This window comes from Macaca thibetana, chromosome 2, assembly GCF_024542745.1.
Source record: "Macaca thibetana thibetana isolate TM-01 chromosome 2, ASM2454274v1, whole genome shotgun sequence".
NCBI lineage: Eukaryota > Metazoa > Chordata > Mammalia > Primates > Cercopithecidae > Macaca > Macaca thibetana.
In genome coordinates this window covers 139,123,423-139,141,178 of record NC_065579.1, presented here as the reverse complement: position 1 = coordinate 139,141,178, position 17,756 = coordinate 139,123,423, and the positions used below count along the sequence as shown (strand labels likewise).

At 47.5% G+C, this 17,756-nt stretch overlaps 2 protein-coding genes across 3 annotated transcripts in view; one reads left to right on the top strand and one right to left on the bottom strand.

Moving 5' to 3' along the window:
• Positions 1 to 17,756, bottom strand: part of MTMR14 (myotubularin related protein 14) — a 271,851-nt gene that overhangs the window by 136,495 nt on the left and 117,600 nt on the right. The window lies entirely within an intron of this gene.
• Positions 5,827 to 17,756, top strand: part of LHFPL4 (LHFPL tetraspan subfamily member 4) — a 52,366-nt gene continuing 40,436 nt past the window's right edge. For both annotated transcript variants that reach the window (XM_050778635.1, XM_050778634.1), the window contains exon 1: positions 5,827 to 6,281. In XM_050778635.1, the coding sequence (XP_050634592.1) occupies positions 5,876 to 6,281 (406 nt within the window). In that variant the 5' untranslated portion in view covers positions 5,827 to 5,875. The remainder of the gene's footprint in view (positions 6,282 to 17,756) is intronic.

Sequence of the window (17,756 nt, the reverse complement as noted above, 5' to 3'; positions counted from 1 at the left end):
TTAATTTTCTCACAGTTTTGGAGGCTAGAAGTCTAAACGTTGGTAAATGTTTCTTCTGAGGCTTCTTTCCTTGGCTTATAAATGACTGCCTTCTTGCCATGTCCTTGCACAGTTATCCCTTGGTCTCTGTGTTGTCTGTGTCTTAATCTCTTTTTATAAAGATTCCAGGCATTTTGGATTAGGGCCACCAGTATGTCCTCTTCTTATCTTCATTATCTCTTTAAAGGCCCTGTCTCAAAATACAGTCACAATCTAAGGTACTGGGCAATTGGACTTTAACATATGAATTTTGTAGGGGATACAATTCAGCCATAACACTACCTCATAGAGTTATTGTGAAGATTAAATGAGACGATACATGTAAGGCAATGAACAGGGGACCTAGAATGCAGTAAGAGCTACCAGCAAGTTGCAAATCATTCCTCAGCAGGATATTGGCTGGAAGTACCCAGGGCTTCTCTTCTCATCCAAATGCAATCCGGCATCATACTTGCTTAAGATTTACAGTCCCCATTTGAACCACACAAGTCTTCCATTCTGGTCTGGCCCCTCCCTGGGGTCGATAAGATGTTCTTCTCGTAGAGAGCTCTCAGATTTTCTTTCTGTAACTGCTCCAAGTTTAGTCTTTAAAATGAGAACACGTCCTGTCCCAACTCCTTACGGCTCAGCAAGTGCATTTCTAATACTACTGCTATTTAAACTCTTTGGACAAGTCACTTATTATTAAACTTTAATGATAATCACTTACATTTATAGCCTCTTTCAGTTTACAAAGCTCTTTTCCTATCCATTACCTCCTTTAATCCTTACAACATCTGTGGGAAGGAATTACGTTCTTCTCTATTTGACAGATGAAGAAAACAAGGCTCTGAAGAGTAGCATTGTCATCCCAGGTTACACAATTAACATGTGGCAGAGATGGGCTTCAAATTCTGGTCTTTTACTTTCAATCTATCAGGAGTAGCTCACCCATTCAGGCATTTTTCTTTTTTCTTTTCTTTCCTTCTTTCCTTCTTCTTTCCTTCTTTCCTTCTTTCTTTCTCTCTCTCTCTTTCTCTCTTTCTTTCTTTCTTTCTTTCTCAGAGTTTCACTGTTTTTGCCCAGGCTGGAGTGCAATGGTGCAATCTCGGCTCACCGAAACCTCCACCCCCAGGTTCAACCAATTCTCCTGCCTCAGCCTCCTGAGTACCTGGGAATACAGGCACATGCCACCACGCCCAGCTGATTTTTGTATTTTTAGTAGAGATGGGGTTTTGCCATGTTGGCCAGGCTGGTCTTGAACTCCTGACCTCAGGTGATCCACCCGCCTCGGCTTCCCAAAGTGCTAGGATTACAGGTGTGAGCCACCATGCTTGGCCCAGGTACTTTTCTATAAAAGTAGTACACTGGATAAATAATGCCCCTGCTCTCTCTCTTTTGGAGGAATGTAGGTAAGTTGTTGAGGTTAGTTATTTTGATTGGAAGTGATTAAAAACTAACTCAAACTGGCTTAAGCAAAACTTGTATTGGGTAACTTTAAAAAAATTTTTGGAAGTATATTTTCAGACACAGATGGATCCAGATGCTCAAACTATGTCACCAGAATGTATGTTCTTTCTTTCTTTCTCCCTCCCTTCCTTCCTTCCTTCCTTCCTTCCTTCCTTCCTTCCTTCCTTCCTTCCTTCCTTCCTTCCTTCCTTCCTTCCCTCCTTCCTTCCTTCCTTTATTTCTCTCTGTCTCTCTCTCTCTCTGTCTTTCTCTCTCTTTCTCCCTTTCTCTCTTTCTTTCTCTTTTTGTGAGAAGTCTCCTCACTCTGTTGCCCAGGCTGGAGTGCAGAGGCGGGATCTCGGCTCACTGCAACCTCTGCCTCCTGGGTTGAAGTGATTCTCCAGCCTCAGCCTCCCGAGTAGCTGGGATTACAGGTGCCTGCTACCATGCCCGGCTAATTTTTGTATTTTTAGTAGAGGTGGGGTTATGCCATGTTGGCCAGGCTGGTCTCAAACTCCTGACCTCAAGTGATCTGCCCGCCTCGGCCTCTCGAAATGCTGGGATTACAGGTGTGAGCCACTGTGCCTGGCCTCCCTCTCCATTTCATAGCTTCCATTTGTGTCGTAGCTTCCCTTTGTGTCGATCTTATTCTTAGACAAGCTCTCTGCTGAAGCTCTGTCTCCACTAGCTTCAGCTCACAATTCCCTCAGCTCAACACACTCAACAGAAAGAGAACACTTCTTTTCTATAAACTGCAACGCATGAGCTGGATATCATTCTCAACTCTTTGACCTGGGTTATGGGCCCACTTATGAACCACTCACTGTGTCCAGGACAATGGAGTATTCTCATTGTCCAGGCCTGATCATTTGACCCCTCTGGAGTGGAGTATGGTGTGTGTGTGTGTGTGTGTGTGTGTGTGTGTGTGTGGTGGTGGTGTGTGTGTGTGTGAGAGAGAGACAGAGAGAGAGAAAAAGAGAGAGAGAGAGAGACCCACTAAGGGATCAAGTGAGGAGAAAGAAGATTCTTCAAATAAAAAGCACTGTTGTCAGGAGTGAGTGGGTGGTAGGCGGATCTCTACAGGGTGTCTTTGCTCTGCAGAGCAACCACAGAGGAACTGGGGGTCCATCTTAGCAAGAACTCTCACTTCTTGCCTTGAGGAAGAGTAATAAGTGGACTTTTATGATTTTTTCCCAGGACTGCTTAACCTGGCTCAGTAGGCTAGACAATAAGGCAATAATTCAAGCAAAGTAAGGAGTAAAGAGTAATGAATAACCTGGTATGTTCAGGACAGGACCCAAACCAGGAGCAGCCCCAGAGGGGACTCTGAGATGCTCTTTGATGGTGGCCACCTCCCTGCTCCCTGCCCCCAGCACCTTCCATCTCCCTGTGAAGCTGTGAGCTCTGGCAGGGACCATGTCTGTTTTACTGACCACCTTCTCCCCAGTGCTTAGCCTGAGGGTAACTGTGCCTGGCACATCACAGGGGCCTCACACATTTATTGGATGATTGAATAAATTAATGAACCAGGTTGATCAGTCTGACTGGCAGGATCTACCTACCTCTCTGGATAAGTCAACCCCCTTCTTTGACCTCTGTTCCCCATCTGTAAAGTGGGAGAAGATATAGAAAGAAACGCTCTCCACAGACCCTGCAGCTCATGATTCCAGGATCGCAGGGTTCTCAGGAAACAGCCAGGATGCCTCTCAAGAAGCCAAATGGAAGGGGAAGTCAAATTTATTGGGCACTTCATGTTCAGGTGCTTAATGAGACTAATTCACATGGTTCCCAGGTCTCCAAATTGTGGGATTTTATGGATCCATAACTTTAATAAAATTTGGGATTGAAATAGGCTACCTATTTTTTATTTTGGCAAATAAAGACATTTTAAAAACCTCCCATTAACTATCACCACTATTTCTTAAAAGAAGAGGGTTTTGTTTTTTTTTTTACACTAAGCAAGTAGGAAATACACAATCTCAAAATAAAAGAGCAGTCCCACTTCCCCACTGGAAAAAAGACAATTGGCAATCTTACATGATTTTTTTTTTTTTTTTTTGGCAGATAAAAATGCATTTCTTGTCTCTGTAGCCCAGGCTGGAGTACAGTGGCACAATCATAGCCCACAGCAGCCTTGAACTCCTGGCCTCAAATGGTTCCCCCACCTTACCCTCCCTGGGATGTAAGGGAGGGTAAGTAGCTGGGATGACAGGCACAAGACACTGTGCCCAGCTCCAGATATACATTTTGAGATTGACCCATGTATGGGGTCCAGTATTTGAGACCTACTAGCATGGATTACTTTTTGCCACCCCACCCCACTTACATACCTGTGAAGTGAGACTTAATCCACCCACTTTACAGATGAGGAAACAGATTTAGGGAGACTGGTATTGCAAGGTCACAGAGACAGTTTTAGACTCAGTTTGTCTGGGTTCAAACCCACATCATCTTGATAAATCCTAAGCCAAGGCTCTTTTCCAACAGGGAAAGAAATGACCCACACGGGCTCCCTTGAGGTGCCCCTGGGGTGTTCTGTGACCTAACCCTGTGCCTGGTCTTTGATGCTTTTTCCTTAACACATCTTTATGGTGTGCCTTTTTTCTTTAACACATCTTTATGGTGTGCCTACTTCACACCAGGCGCTGGGCTGGGGGCAGGGGAGAGTGTAGGGAGGGAAACCAAAAATGTCCCAGCCCCTTTCTCTCCTGTCCCCTAGTACTCACTCTGGGTCCCGTTCCCCAGGCCTCCCTCCTTGCCCTAGCAGCCAACGAATCCCCATCGCAGGCGTGGGCTGCTACCAGTTTAGGGGCTTCCCTCTCCCAGGGGTGTTGGCAGTTTCCTAGGAGACTCTGGGATCCTTCAACGCCTCCAAGACCTAAAGGACTGAAAGCGTAATGGTGCAACTTCAGGCACTGTGATAGGTTCTAGGGGAGGTAATTGGGAGTAAGAGATCCAGTTCAAATCCTATCAAATAATACCCCCTCCAGCCCCTCCCCCCACTCCCATAGGCTTTGTGGGGCCTCACAGCCCCTCAGCTCAAGCTGGAAGAAGGGAGTCCCCTACACCAGGGGGCCCTACTGTGGAGGGGTGCTTGCTGCCCCGGCTGGGGGACCCCAGGGATCGTGGCCACCCTTCCCCCCAACTGCCAGAACCAGGAGCACCCTTTCCTGGTTCCGCCCCGCCCCGTCCCGCACGCCCGCGCGGGAGCGCGCCTCCGCCGGGCCGCGCCGGTGCACGAGAGCGCGCGCCTCGGCGCGGGAGCGCGCCCCGGGGAGAACCCGAGCAAGATGGAGGCCGCGCAGAGGCCGCCGCCTGGGCCGAGGCAGCCGCTGCTGGGAGCGCCGAGCCGCGGCGCCTAGGCCGTGCCAGTCCCGGATCCGCTACCCTCGACCGTGCCCAGGTTGGTCTCCCCGCACCCTTTCCCTGCGGCCGCAGCCTCGCGCGCGTCCGGCCTGGGCGCGGGGCAGCCGCCCCCCCAACCCCGGCCCTACTCGGGCCCGGCCGCTCCCCAGCCCCCCGGGGACAGCCCCTGCCCACCGCCTGCTCCTCGCGGGCCCCGCTGCCCACCAGCCCCGGTCTTTCGGTCCTTTGGCCTGGAAACCCCCTCTCCCCAAACCTGGCCCGCCAATCCTAGGCTCCCTCCAGCCTACCTCCAGCCCTGGCTTCTGAGGACAGCCCCCCCTCCTCGCCCAGTGTCCAGCAGTCCCAGCCCCCGACCCCCCTCTAGTTGTATCCTAATTCTGCCACTTTGCCCTCTTAGACCCTCATACCAGCCCCCATTCCCCGTCCCAGCCCCCATATCACCTTCCCAACCACCCAGTCCCAGCCTCTTAAATTGCTTCTTCCCCCATCCTAGAAGCGCCCACCACCGCCTCATAGTCCCTTCCTAGACACCCAATACCAGACCTCCTTCTACCCCTTAATACCAGTCCCCAAATTCCCTTCCGAGCTCCCTAAATTCAGCCCCTCTGCTAGTCCTCCAATACCAGTCTCCAGCCTCCATTCCACCTCCCCCTGTCCCCTCCTACTCTCCTAATACCAGCTCCCAAACCCCCTCCTCAACTCCCCCATGGCCACTTTCAAGCACCTTCCCCTACCCCTTCCAGGTCTCATATCCCCATCCCAGGCTCCCCCCAACTTTCTCATGGCCCCTTCCTAGGCCCCCAATAGGAGACCTTTGCCAGTCCCCCTAGACACCGCCTCAACACTCTCATGACCCCTTCCTCTCTCCCCTTATCAGCTCCCAGACGCCCCCAGCTCTGCCCCAGGCCCCGCCCTCGCGGGTTCCTTGACTCAGGGCCGCTTCTCGCGTGCGTCCCCAGCTCCCGCCCGACAGCCCGGCGCTCCGTCCCGGGCCGGCGGCCCCCGCCAGGCGCCGCCGCCGCCGGCCCCGCCTCCGGGCACCATGCTGCCCTCGCAGGAGGCCTCCAAGCTCTACCACGAGCACTACATGCGGAACTCGCGGGCCATCGGCGTGCTGTGGGCCATCTTCACCATCTGCTTCGCCATCATCAACGTGGTGGTCTTCATCCAGCCCTACTGGGTGGGCGACAGCGTGAGCACCCCCAAGCCTGGCTACTTCGGCCTCTTCCACTACTGCGTGGGCAGCGGGCTGGCGGGCCGCGAGCTCACCTGCCGGGGCTCCTTCACCGACTTCAGCACCATCCCGTCCAGCGCCTTCAAGGCGGCCGCCTTCTTCGTGCTGCTCTCCATGGTGCTGATCCTCGGCTGCATCACCTGCTTTGCGCTTTTCTTCTTCTGCAACACAGCTACGGTCTACAAGATCTGCGCCTGGATGCAGCTCTTGGCAGGTAGGGGAGGGGGTGGGCGGAACCCCCAGAACAAGCGCCGGGGACGGGTCTCCTTCCTGCCAGGTCCCCTTCCTGAAGGAGTCAGGTAGATTTTGCTTCTCTGTGTTAAGACACTCACCTCCTTGGCTGACGGACCCTCAGTGGGTACTGGGGAGAGGGTGCGCTGGATAAAGACACCTTAGGGCAGGGGACAGAGCCTTGGGACTAGATAGGTGGGTCTGTGTGCTTGGATATGGGTAGACTGCATTTATTGCTGGGCTAGCATTAAGTTAGTGTCTCCAAGGGTCTCTGTTGGCTGTCTTGGGGGAAATATTTATCTGAATGAGGGGTTACTGTAGGTTTGATCGATTTCTATTATGTTGAAAAAAAGCATAAAAGGTGAATCAAGAGATCTGGCTTGGACTTTTAACTTGCTGACACTATCAACTTGGGTGTTTCACTTTACTTCTCTGAGGCTCAGTTTCCTCATCTGTAAAACAGTGGAGAAGGTGCCAAAAGGACAAATGAAAGAGTGTTTTGTAACCTTTAAAATGCTGTGATAAGGGCAAGAGGCTGTCTATTGTGCTTATCCAATGTTTTGAGATGTGAGTGGTCAAAAGCATTGGGTGACATGGGTCTCTGGAGGGCAGGTCTCCATCCCCACCTCCCGCCCCTGCACCATGCAGGAAAGTTCTGGTGCCATGCCCAATGGAAGTGAGTCCCTGGGACCCTCCAAAATGTTTGACCAAGGCAGTCATCTTACCCTAAGAACCAGAGAAGGGCCTTTTGGGAATGAGAAATGCTGAGACAATTTTTCAGGACCCATTAGAGTCCCCCACTTCCACCCACCTTTCGATCAGAGATAGATTTTGGACTCAGCAACTTAGGCTTTTGCCTAATTGCTGGCAGGGAAGAGAGTTGGGCTGAGGAAAGTGGGGCCAGGGGATGGGAGGGGTGGGGGAGGAGAGCTGGTGAAGGGAAAAGTTTGGAGTCTTCCAGGGATGAGAAAGAGAAGGGGGAAATGTGATTGTCATGCTTCAGAGATGGTTTTTTAAAATAAGCACCTCAGGACATTCAACAAGTGACTGCCATTCCAAAAGAGACCCCCTGGAGGAGGCATTATATCACTTTCTGATGATTCCATTGCTCAGAGCATTGCAGGGAATTAACTTTGGAACATGGAGTGTAATCACTTGAATATCATCATTGAGGAGAGACCTCTATCTTTTAAATGAGGACTGTAACTTTTGGAAATGGCTGGAAGTCACTCCAGGTCAAGTATAGAGAATACAATGGGTCATCAAATTGATAATTGTCACTTGAAATGACAGCCACGGTGTGAGGACAAAGTCATGAGGCTGGTCTGTTTCCACAAGAGGACTTTTACAAATGCAGGGAGGAATTACTGCCTCATTGCAAGAATTGCCCAAACTCCTAAAAGGACTACTTTGAAGAAGGCAGATGTGGACATCCTAATGGGCTTGTTTCAAATTCATCTCACTCAACTCAATTTAGATGTGGATCTTTGAAGAGGATGAGAAAGGTGAACTATAGGATGTGAGGGGTATGGCTCCATACTTCTCTGTGGTACCCATGGAGGTGATATTATGTATTTCCGTTCTATTTCTCCTGCAAAGGCAAGCTGGAACCCTCAATTCATCAACCTTAATCTGGAGTCTGCAGATGAGTTGCTGACCTCTTGGCATTCAAATTCTCTGTAATCTGTGTGGGTTTAATCTTGGGGATTTGATGAATTGTCCAATAACCCCCATATAATAATAGAATTTCAGGCACCTTAGAGATCAGCTCCTTCAAATCCCACCTTCCCCTCCCCCTGTTTTAGAGAGAGGAAACTGAGTATAGAGACGGGAAGGGCTTACTTGAGATCACATAGCTGGTAAGGGAGGAAGCTAGTTCTACAGCCAGGGGTTCTTGACTTCTGGCCCAGGGCACTTTTCCTTGCATTACTGCCCTACCCATGTGGGTTGAGGGGGCAGTTGGCAGAGTTGGGCAGTTTATTCCACTTTGTTCAGAGATTTCTGAGTTCTTTGGGTGAGTGACTGATTCACTTTGCTTAATAAAGTGACACCAGGCCAGAGGCCAGAGCACTGGACTACAAGTCTTGGGGGTGGGGGTTCTTGGCTGACTTGGGTCTGTGACTCACCATGCATTGTTAAGTAAGCCTTTTAGTTTAAATCTCAATTTCCCATTTGTACAATAGGGGACTGGGAGCAGGTAGATAAGGTGATTTAAAGTATCTCTTGGCCAGGCATGGTGGCTCACACCTATAATCCCAGCACTTTGGGAGGTTGAGGTGGGAAGACTGCTTGAGGCTAGGAGTTGGAGACTAGCCTGGCCAATATAGCGAGACCCTGTCTCTGCAAAAAATAACATAAAATAAATAAAAAATTAAGTATCTCTTTCAGCCCTGTGGGGATCCTGGGACAACTCTTTCATCAAGATCATTCCATTCAGAAAGTGATAAATCAGTCATCCTCAGAGGAACTGTGGAGAATCAAAGGGCTCTGTTTGTGTCACATAAGAATTAAAGTGCTTATCATATGATTTTGTACCTGTTAACTTTTTTTTTTTTTTTTTTTTTTTTTTTTTTTTTTTTTAAATTTTGAGACGGAGTTTCACTCTTGTTGCCCAGGCTGGAGTGCAATGGCACCATCTCGGCTCACTGCAACCTCCACCTCCCGGGTTCAAGTGATTCTCCTAACTCAGCCTCCCGAGTAGCTGGAATTACAGGCACCTGCCACAATGCCTGGCTAATTTTTTGTATTTTTAGTAGAGATAGGGTTTCACCATGTTGGCCAGGCTGGTCTCAAACTCCTGATCTCAGGTGATCCACCCGTCTTGGCCTCCCAAAGTGCTGGGATTACAGGTGTGAGCCACCGCGCCTGGCCTGTTCCTGTTAACTTTTATTCAAGTATTTTGGGGTCCTCTGAGTGCAGAGCATGGGGGCATTGGGAAAATACAAAAAGATATGTATTCTTTTGTTTGTTCTTCACCTGCTCTGAAACCATCCCTATGCTTAGTCCTGTAATACTGATATGCGTAAGATGTCATCCCTGTCTCCAAGGATCTTAGGTCTATAAAATGCAATTCCTGCTCTCAGGGAGCATACTGTCTGGTTAAGTCACTATATTAGTCAGCAGTCTTTCAGTGGCGAACGACAGAAACCCAACTCGAGCTGGCTTAAATAAATTAGAAAAAAATAAACAAGCTAGAGTTTATCGGCTCACTTAATTTGAAAGTCAGGAGTATTTGGCTTTGGGCATGGACAGATCCAGATGCTCACATCATGCCATGAAGAATCTGTCTCTCTCCATTTCTTGGTTCCTCTGTGGTCACTCATTTTAAATCCATTTCTGTCTTCAAGGTGACAAATAAGGCTACTGGTAGATCTAATTTACATTGTTTCAGCTTAGCGGTGCCTGTGGAAAAAGAATAATTCGAGCAAACGTTCCAGGGCTGAGCCAGATTGGCCCCGCTTGGTCAAGTGTCCACCTCTTAATTAATCATGGTGACTTTGTCTAAGGCCTGAGCGCATACTTATCCTCGGAACCGCACATGGACTGATAGTGGAGAAAGATCAGTTCCCTCAAAGATAAATCAAGTGTGAGCACCGGAAGAGGGGTAGCATGGGCAAGACAAGTGCCAACAGAAGTTTTCCTCTGGGCAGTCTGAGCACTAATATGTGCGGGCTGGAAATGCTGTGGAAACCCAGAGCAGCAGAGGGGGCTGCCAGCTTAGTTGGGAAGTGAGGCTTGAGCTGGGTGGGGTGTTACCAGGTGGGAGGTATGAGCGAGCATCCTGAATGGAGCGGAAGATCGTGGGCAAAGACATAGCAGTGAGAAAGACACATCTGGCTTGAGTGTGGCATCCACATAGGGGAGCAGCATGAGGAGAGGCGAGGAAGGAATTATGGGGGCCACAGTATGCTGGGTCAAAGAATTTCAACTTTAATCAGCAGCAGTTGGATGCTACTATGACTTATTATTATTAAAGAAAAATAGCTAACATTTTACATGCATTATATAATTTGATCCTCACAACAATCTTGTGGAGTAGGTACCATTATTCATATTTTATAGGTGAGAAAGCTGAGCCTCAAAGAGGAAAAAGTCATTTGTCCAAGGTCATACAGTTGGTAAGTGGTGGAGCCTGAATTGTAACTTCATATGTCTGACTCTAAAACCTGAGATCAGCCAGGCTTGGTGGCTCATGTCTGTAATCCCAGAATTTTGAGAGGCTGAGGCAGGCAGATCACTTGAGCCCAGGAGTTCAAGACAAGCCTGGGCAACATGGTGAAACCCTGTCTCTACAAAAAATACAAAAATTAGCCAGGCGTGATGGCATGTGCCTGTAGTCCCAGCTACTCAGGAGGCTGAGGCGGGAGGATTGCTTGAGCCTGGGAGGTGGAGGTTGCAGTGAGCCATGATCATACCACTGCACTCCAGCCTGCACAACAGAGCGAGACCCTGTCTCAAAAAAACGAAACAAAACAAAACAAAGAACAAAAATTCCTGAGATCTTGGTTAAAGGAGGATTAATGGTGGGGATAGTGACATGTTTTTGCCAGAAGAGTCAACTGCTAACTAAGTACAGAGGCAGGATATCTCTGCTACTTTTTTACCTGGTTGTTCCCATTTACTAAGAATATCCAATGTGCCAGCTTCTATGCTAGACATTTTCACACTCATTGTCGTTTAATCCTCATCTGTTAAAATAACTTGCTCCAAGGTCACACATTTAATAAAAGGTGGAACTAAAACTCAACACAAGTCTAATACAGATCTAGAACCTGTTTGTATCACTGAACTGGAACCTAAGAAGTGAATACACAAATCACAGAACTATAAGCTCCATAGACTAAATGTTACCTGTGGGCCCGGTGTAGTTAGCCAGGGAACATTCTCAACTGGGTTAGAGATTCAAGCTGAAGTATGGTTAAGGGTCGGGGTGCCAGGATAAGTATGTGCTAGTCACGTAAGATCACAGGATTATGGCCAGGCACAGTGGCTCTGGCTTATAATCCCAGCATTTTCAAAGGCTGAGGCAGAAGGGTTGCTTGAGGCTAGGAGTTCGAGACCAGCCTGGGCAACATAGTGAGACCCCATCTCTACAAATAATTTAAAAATTAGCCAGATGTGGTGGCACTCACCTGTGGTCCCAGCTACTCAGGAGGCTGAGGTGGGAGGATTGCTTGAGCTCGAGAAGTTGAGGCTGCAGTGAGCCATGATCACGCCACGGCGCTCTAGCCTGGGCAACAGAGCCAGACTGTGTCTCAAAAATAAAACAAAACGAACAAAGAATAAAGGACTTAGAATCCCTGCTCTGCCACTTTCCAACTGTGGGCCTTGGAGAAATGGGTTTGCCTCTCTGAATCTCAGTTTCTTCATCTGTAAAAACAGAGATTATCATTGCACTTGCTTTGGAAATGAAGGGGGTAAAAATGCTGAGTGTGGTCCTGGTGTATGAGAAGCATTCGATAAATAGTCGCTGTTACTCTTGTGACATAGTCTGAGGGAAGAGCAGTTTATGAGGGATCCTTGATACTTAGCGTTTGGACTTGCCAGGATGACCAAAGGGCTTAAGAAGGCATAAACTGTCAGCTGGAAAGAGTCTTATCAACCCACTTCCCCAGCTCTCTCATTTTAAAGATGTAAGGACTGGGTCTGAGTCTCAGAGAGAAGGGACAAGTTCGTGGTGACACAGTGAGACTTGTACCCAGACCTCTCCTCATTCCATGGAAGGGAGGTGATTCTGACCACATTCATTCAATACTAAGTGCTCTGGTGCCTGGACCACAACAGAGAATAAAACGTGTCGAATGGAATGGAAGCTGGTGGACCCTGAAGGTGGGAGGTGGCAGGAAGTGGGGTTTGGGGGACCTACAAGTGAGTACCTTTCAGCCTTCCAGATGTGTGTTCTTTTTTTTCTTTTTCTTTTCTTTTTTTTTTTTTTTTGAGACCGAGTCTCCCTCTGTCACCCAGGCTGGAGTGCAGTGGTGCGATCTCAGCTCACTGCAATCTCTGTCTCCCAGGTTCAAGTGATTCTCCTGCCTCAGCCTACTGAGTAGCTGGGATTACAGGCACATGCCACCACACCTGGCTAATTTTTTGTATTTTCAGTAGAGACGGGGTTTCACCACGTTGGCCACAACATGTTAGGTCTCAAACTCCTGACGTCAAGTGATCCACTGGCCTCGGCCTCCCAAAGTGCTGGGATTACAGGCATGAGCCACTGCACCTGGCCCAGATGTGTGTTCTTAATTATCAGGGTCTCCGGACTAGGAACCTCAACCAGGAACTCCGATCACTGTGGCATCGAATATTCATCTACATTTCTTTCCATTTCTTTCTTTCTTTTCTTTTATTTGAAACTGTGCCTGGCTCTGTCACCCAGGCTGGGATGCAGTGGTGCAATCATGGCTCACTGTAACCTTGGGCTCCTGGGCTTAAGCAATCCTCCCACCTCAGCCCCCTCAGTAGCTAGAACTACAGGCACATACCACCATGCCTTGTTAATTATTTTATTTTATTATTTTTGAGACAGAGTCTCGCCTTGTTGTCCAGGCTGGAGTGCAGTGGCATGATCTTGGCTCACTGCAACCTCCACCTCCTGGGTTCAAGCAATTTTTAGCTAATTTTTATATTTTTTAGTAGAGATGGGGTTTCACCATGTTGGCCAGGCTGGTCTTGAACTCCTGTGATCTTGAACTCCAGAGCACTCAAGTGATCTGCTCGCCTCAGCCTTTATTCTATTTTTTTTTTTTTTGGATGGAGTCTCGCTCTGTCACCCAGGCTGGAGTGCAGTGGCCGGATCTCAGCTCACTGCAAGCTCCGCCTCCCGGATTTACTCCATTCTCTTGCCTCAGCCTCCCGAATAGCTGGGACTACAGGCGCCCTTCACCTCGCCTGGCTAGTTTTTTGTATTTTTTAGTAGAGACAGGGTTTCACCGTGTTAGCCAGGATGGTCTCGATCTCCTGACCTTGTGATATGCCCATCTCGGCCTCCCAAAGTGCTGGGATTACAGGCTTGAGCCACCGCGCCCGGCCTATTCTATTTTTTGTAGAGACAGGGTCTCACTATGTTTCCCAGACTATTCAACTCTTGGTCTCAAGTGATCCTCCCACCTCAGCCTCCCAAAGTGCTGGAATTACAGCCTGAGCCACCGCTCCCAGCACATTGCCCTGGGCCTTGTTTCAGATTTGATTTGGGATTTTATTCTTCCACTGTCTTTGTTGTATGTGTATGATACTGATAAACACATTGAGAGAATTTCTTTCCTCTTTCCCTCCTCCTCTCCCTCTTTCCTCTGTTCCTCTCTCATTTCTTTCTTCCTCCCCCAACCCTCCCTTCCTTCCTTCCTCTCTCTTTTTTTTTTTTTTTGAGACAGAGTCTTGCTCTGTCTCCCAGGCTGGAGTGCAGTGGCCCGATCTCGGCTCACTACAACCTCCACCTCCCAGGTTCAAGTGATTCTCCTGCCTCAGCCTCCCGAGTAGCTGGGACTACAGGCGTCCGTCACCACTCCCGGCTAATTTTTGTATTTTTAGTAGAGACGGGGTTTCACCATATTGGCCAGGCTGGTCTCGAACTCCTGACTTTGTGATCTGCCCACCTCGGCCTCCCAAAGTGCTGGGATTACAGGCTTGAGCCACCGTGCCCGACCTCTCTCTCTCTTTTTAGTACTTTTGAGTTGCTGTTTTACCTTCTTTCCTCTCTTCTGTTCTCCTTTCCTTTCCTCCCTTTACTTTTGCCTCACTTCCCTCTCCCCGCCCCTCTTCTTTTCTTTCTCACATCAACCTTTACTGACGGTGTTGTGTGTGTGTCAGACACTGTGCTAGCCTCTAGAAATCCTGAGTAAGAATCCTTGCTCCCAGGGAGCTCATAGTCTGATGGGAGAGGCAGGAACAAAAACAGATAGTCACAATATGGTACAATACATGAAACGGGAGATTCATGCACAGGATATTCTGAGGGCAGGGAGGGACTTCAAACACAGTTAAAGAGAGCCAGGGAAGTCTTCCCAAAAGGGTAACATTTGAGCTGAGTCTTAAAGGATGAGTAGGAAAGAGGAACAGTATGATCAAAGGCATGGAGGTGGGAATAGCTGCTGTGTCTGGGGACTCTAAGCAACTAGGCCAGGAAAGGTAAGAGTTGAGACTGGGGAAGTGGGCCAGAGCTGGACTGTAGAGACCTTCTAAGTCATGGTAAGGAGTTTAAACTTTATTTGGGTGTTTTTTTTTTTTTTTTTTTTTGCTTGTTTTGAGACACAGTCTCACTCTATGGCCCGGTCTGGAGTGCAGTTGTGTGATCTCGTCTCACTGCAACCTCTACCTCCCGGGTTCAACCTCTATCTCCTGCTTCAGCCTCCCAAGTAGCTGGGACTATAGATGCCCACCACCATGCCTAGCTAATTTTTGTATTTTTAGTAGAGACAGGGTTTCACCGTGTTGGCCAGGCTGGTCTTGAACTCCTGACCTTGGGTAATCCACCTACCTCGGTCTCCCAAAGTACTGGGATCACAGGCATGAGCCACCATGCCTGAACCTAGACTTTTATTTGTAGACAGCAGTTCATTGTTGAAGGGTTTTAAAAAAATTTTTATTTTAATTATTTCCAGACTTTTGACTTTTTGGAAAAGTAATACAAGTACACAAGACAAAATTTGGAAAGTAAAAAGGGTACACAGGCAGACATAAATCTCCTTTCCATCCTCACTCCCACTTGTTTCTCTCAGAGACAACCCCCATTACCAGTTTCTTGAGTACCCTTTCCAAGAAATTTCTTAAATATACAAGCAAATGCAAATAGTGTTTTTACATAATTAGTGTATTATTTATCTATAGCTGTATAACAAATTACCCCAAGCTGGGCACACGGGCGCTCATCTGTAATCCTGGCACTTTGGGAGGCTAAGGTGGGCTGATCACTTGAGACCAGGAGTTTGAGACCAGCCTGGGCAACATGGTGAAACTCCATCTCTACAAAAACTAGCTAGGCATGGTGGCACACGCCTGTAATCCCAGCTACTCAGTAGGCTGAGATGGGAGCATCATCTGAGCCCAGAAAGGTCAAGGCTGCATTGAGCTGTGATTGTGCCACTGCACTCCAGCCTGGGTGATAGAGTGAGATGTTCCCTAAAACAAAAAACAAAAAAACCCAAAAACAAAAACAAACAAATCACCTCAAAATGTAGTCGCCTGAATCAACAAGCATTTATGATCTTTGTTTCTATAAAGTCACAGTACTTTGGGAGCAGCTTAGATGGGCAGGTAGCTGTGACTCAGGGTCTCTGATGATGTTGCAACCAAGACCTCAGCTGGGGCTACAGTTATCCTAAGGATAACTGGGTTAGAGGACCCACTTTTACGTTCATTCATGTGGGTGCTGGCAGGAGACCTGAGAATGAGTGCTCCGAGAGAGAAAAAGGAAGAAGCCACACTGCCCACCCCCTTTTTGTGGTATCAATTGTATTGAGATATAATTCGTATGTCATATAATTCACCCATATCAAGTGAACTGTTACATGGTTTTTAGTACATTCACGGAGTTATGCAACCATGACCACAACCAGTTTTAGGATATTTTTCATTACCTCAAGAAGAAACCTTATATACTTTAGCTATCACCCCTTAACCCCTGACCCCCCATTCTCCTCACCCCTAAGCAACCAGTAATTTACTTTCTGTCTCTATGTATTAGCCTATTCTAGACACTTCATATAAATGGGGTCATATAACATGTGACTTTTTTTTTTTTTTTTTTTTTTTTTTGAGATAGGGCCTTGCTCTGTTACCCAGGCTAGAGTATAGTGTTGCACTCATAGCTCACTGCAGCCTCAATCTCTTGGGCTCAAGCAATCCTTCCACCTCAGCCTCTCAAGTAACTGGGACTACTGGCACGTGTCACCATGCCCGGCTAATTTTTTAAATTTTTAGTAGAAACAAGGTCTCTCTGTGTTGCCCAGGCTGGTCTTGAACTCTTGAACTCAAGCAATTCTTCTGCCTCGATCTCCCAAAGCCACCACACCGGGGTACTATATAGTCTTTTGTGACTGACCTTTTTCACTTAGTATAGCACTTTCAAGGTTCATTCATGTTAGAGCACATATCAATATTTTATTTCTTTTTATGGCTGAATAATATCCCCTTAAATGGACATACTATGTTTTGTTTATCCGTTCATCAGCTGATGGACATTTGGGTTGTTCCACCTTTTGGCTATTATGAAGAATGCTATAAACATTTGTATACAAGTTTTTTTTTTTTTTTTTTTTTTTGAGACAGAGTATCGCTCTGTTGCCCAGGCTGAAGTGCAGTGGTGCGATCTTAGCTCACTGCAACCTGCACCACCTGAGTTCAAGTGATTCTTGTGCCTTAGCCTCCCAAGTAGCTGGGATTACAGGCACACGCCACCATGCTTGGCTAATTTTTGCAGTTTTAGTAGAGATGGGGTTTCACCATGTTGGCCAGGCTGGTCTCGATCTCTCAACCTCAGGTGATCCTCCCACCTTGGCCTCCCAAAGTGCTGGAATTACTGGCATGAGCCACCATGCCTGGCCTTGTGTATAAGTTTCTAGGTAGATACATGCCTTCATTTCTCTTGGGTACATACCTAGAAGTAGAATTGCCTGGACAAATGGGAACTCTGTATTTAAAATTTTGAGAAACTGACAGATTTTCCCAAAGTGGCTTGCCAAATCCAAGATCACAAAGATTTACCCCTATGTTTTCTTCTAAAGGTTTTGTAGTTTTGGCTCGTACATTTAGGTCTTTGATCTACCTTTTTTTTTTTCTTTGAGGCGAAGTTTTGCTCTGTCACCCAGGTTGGAGTGCAGTGGTGCAATCTCAACTCACTGCAACCTCTGCCCTCCAGGTTCAAGCGATTCTCTTGCCTCAGCCTCCCTATTAGCTGGGATTACAGGCACATGCCACCACACCTGGCTAATTTCTGTATTATTAGTAGAGACAGGTTTTCACCATGTTGGCTAGGCTGGTCTCAAACTCCTGACCTCAGGTGATCCACCTGCCTTGGCCTCCCAAATTGCTGGGATTACAGGCGTGAGCCACACTGCCTGGCCTTTGATCCACTTTGAGTTAATTTTTGTATATGGTGTGAGATACGGGGTCCAACATCATTCTTTTGCATGTGGCTATTCAGTTTCCTAGCACCAAGATTGTTCTTTTTCTGTTGAATTGTTCTGGTATCCTTGTCAAATGTTAATTGACCATAGATACATAGATTGCTTTCTAGACTCTCAATTCTATTCAATTGATCTGTATATCTATATATCTATCCTTATGCCAGAACAGACTGTCTTTTAAAAAATTTTATTTTACCGGGCACAGTCTTGATTACTGTCACTTTCTAGTCAGTTTGAAATCAGAAAGTGTGAGTCCTCCAACTTCGTTCTTCATTTTCAAGGTTATTCTGGTTATCACACTGCCTTTTATGTCCTGATAGCAGACATCACACACCATC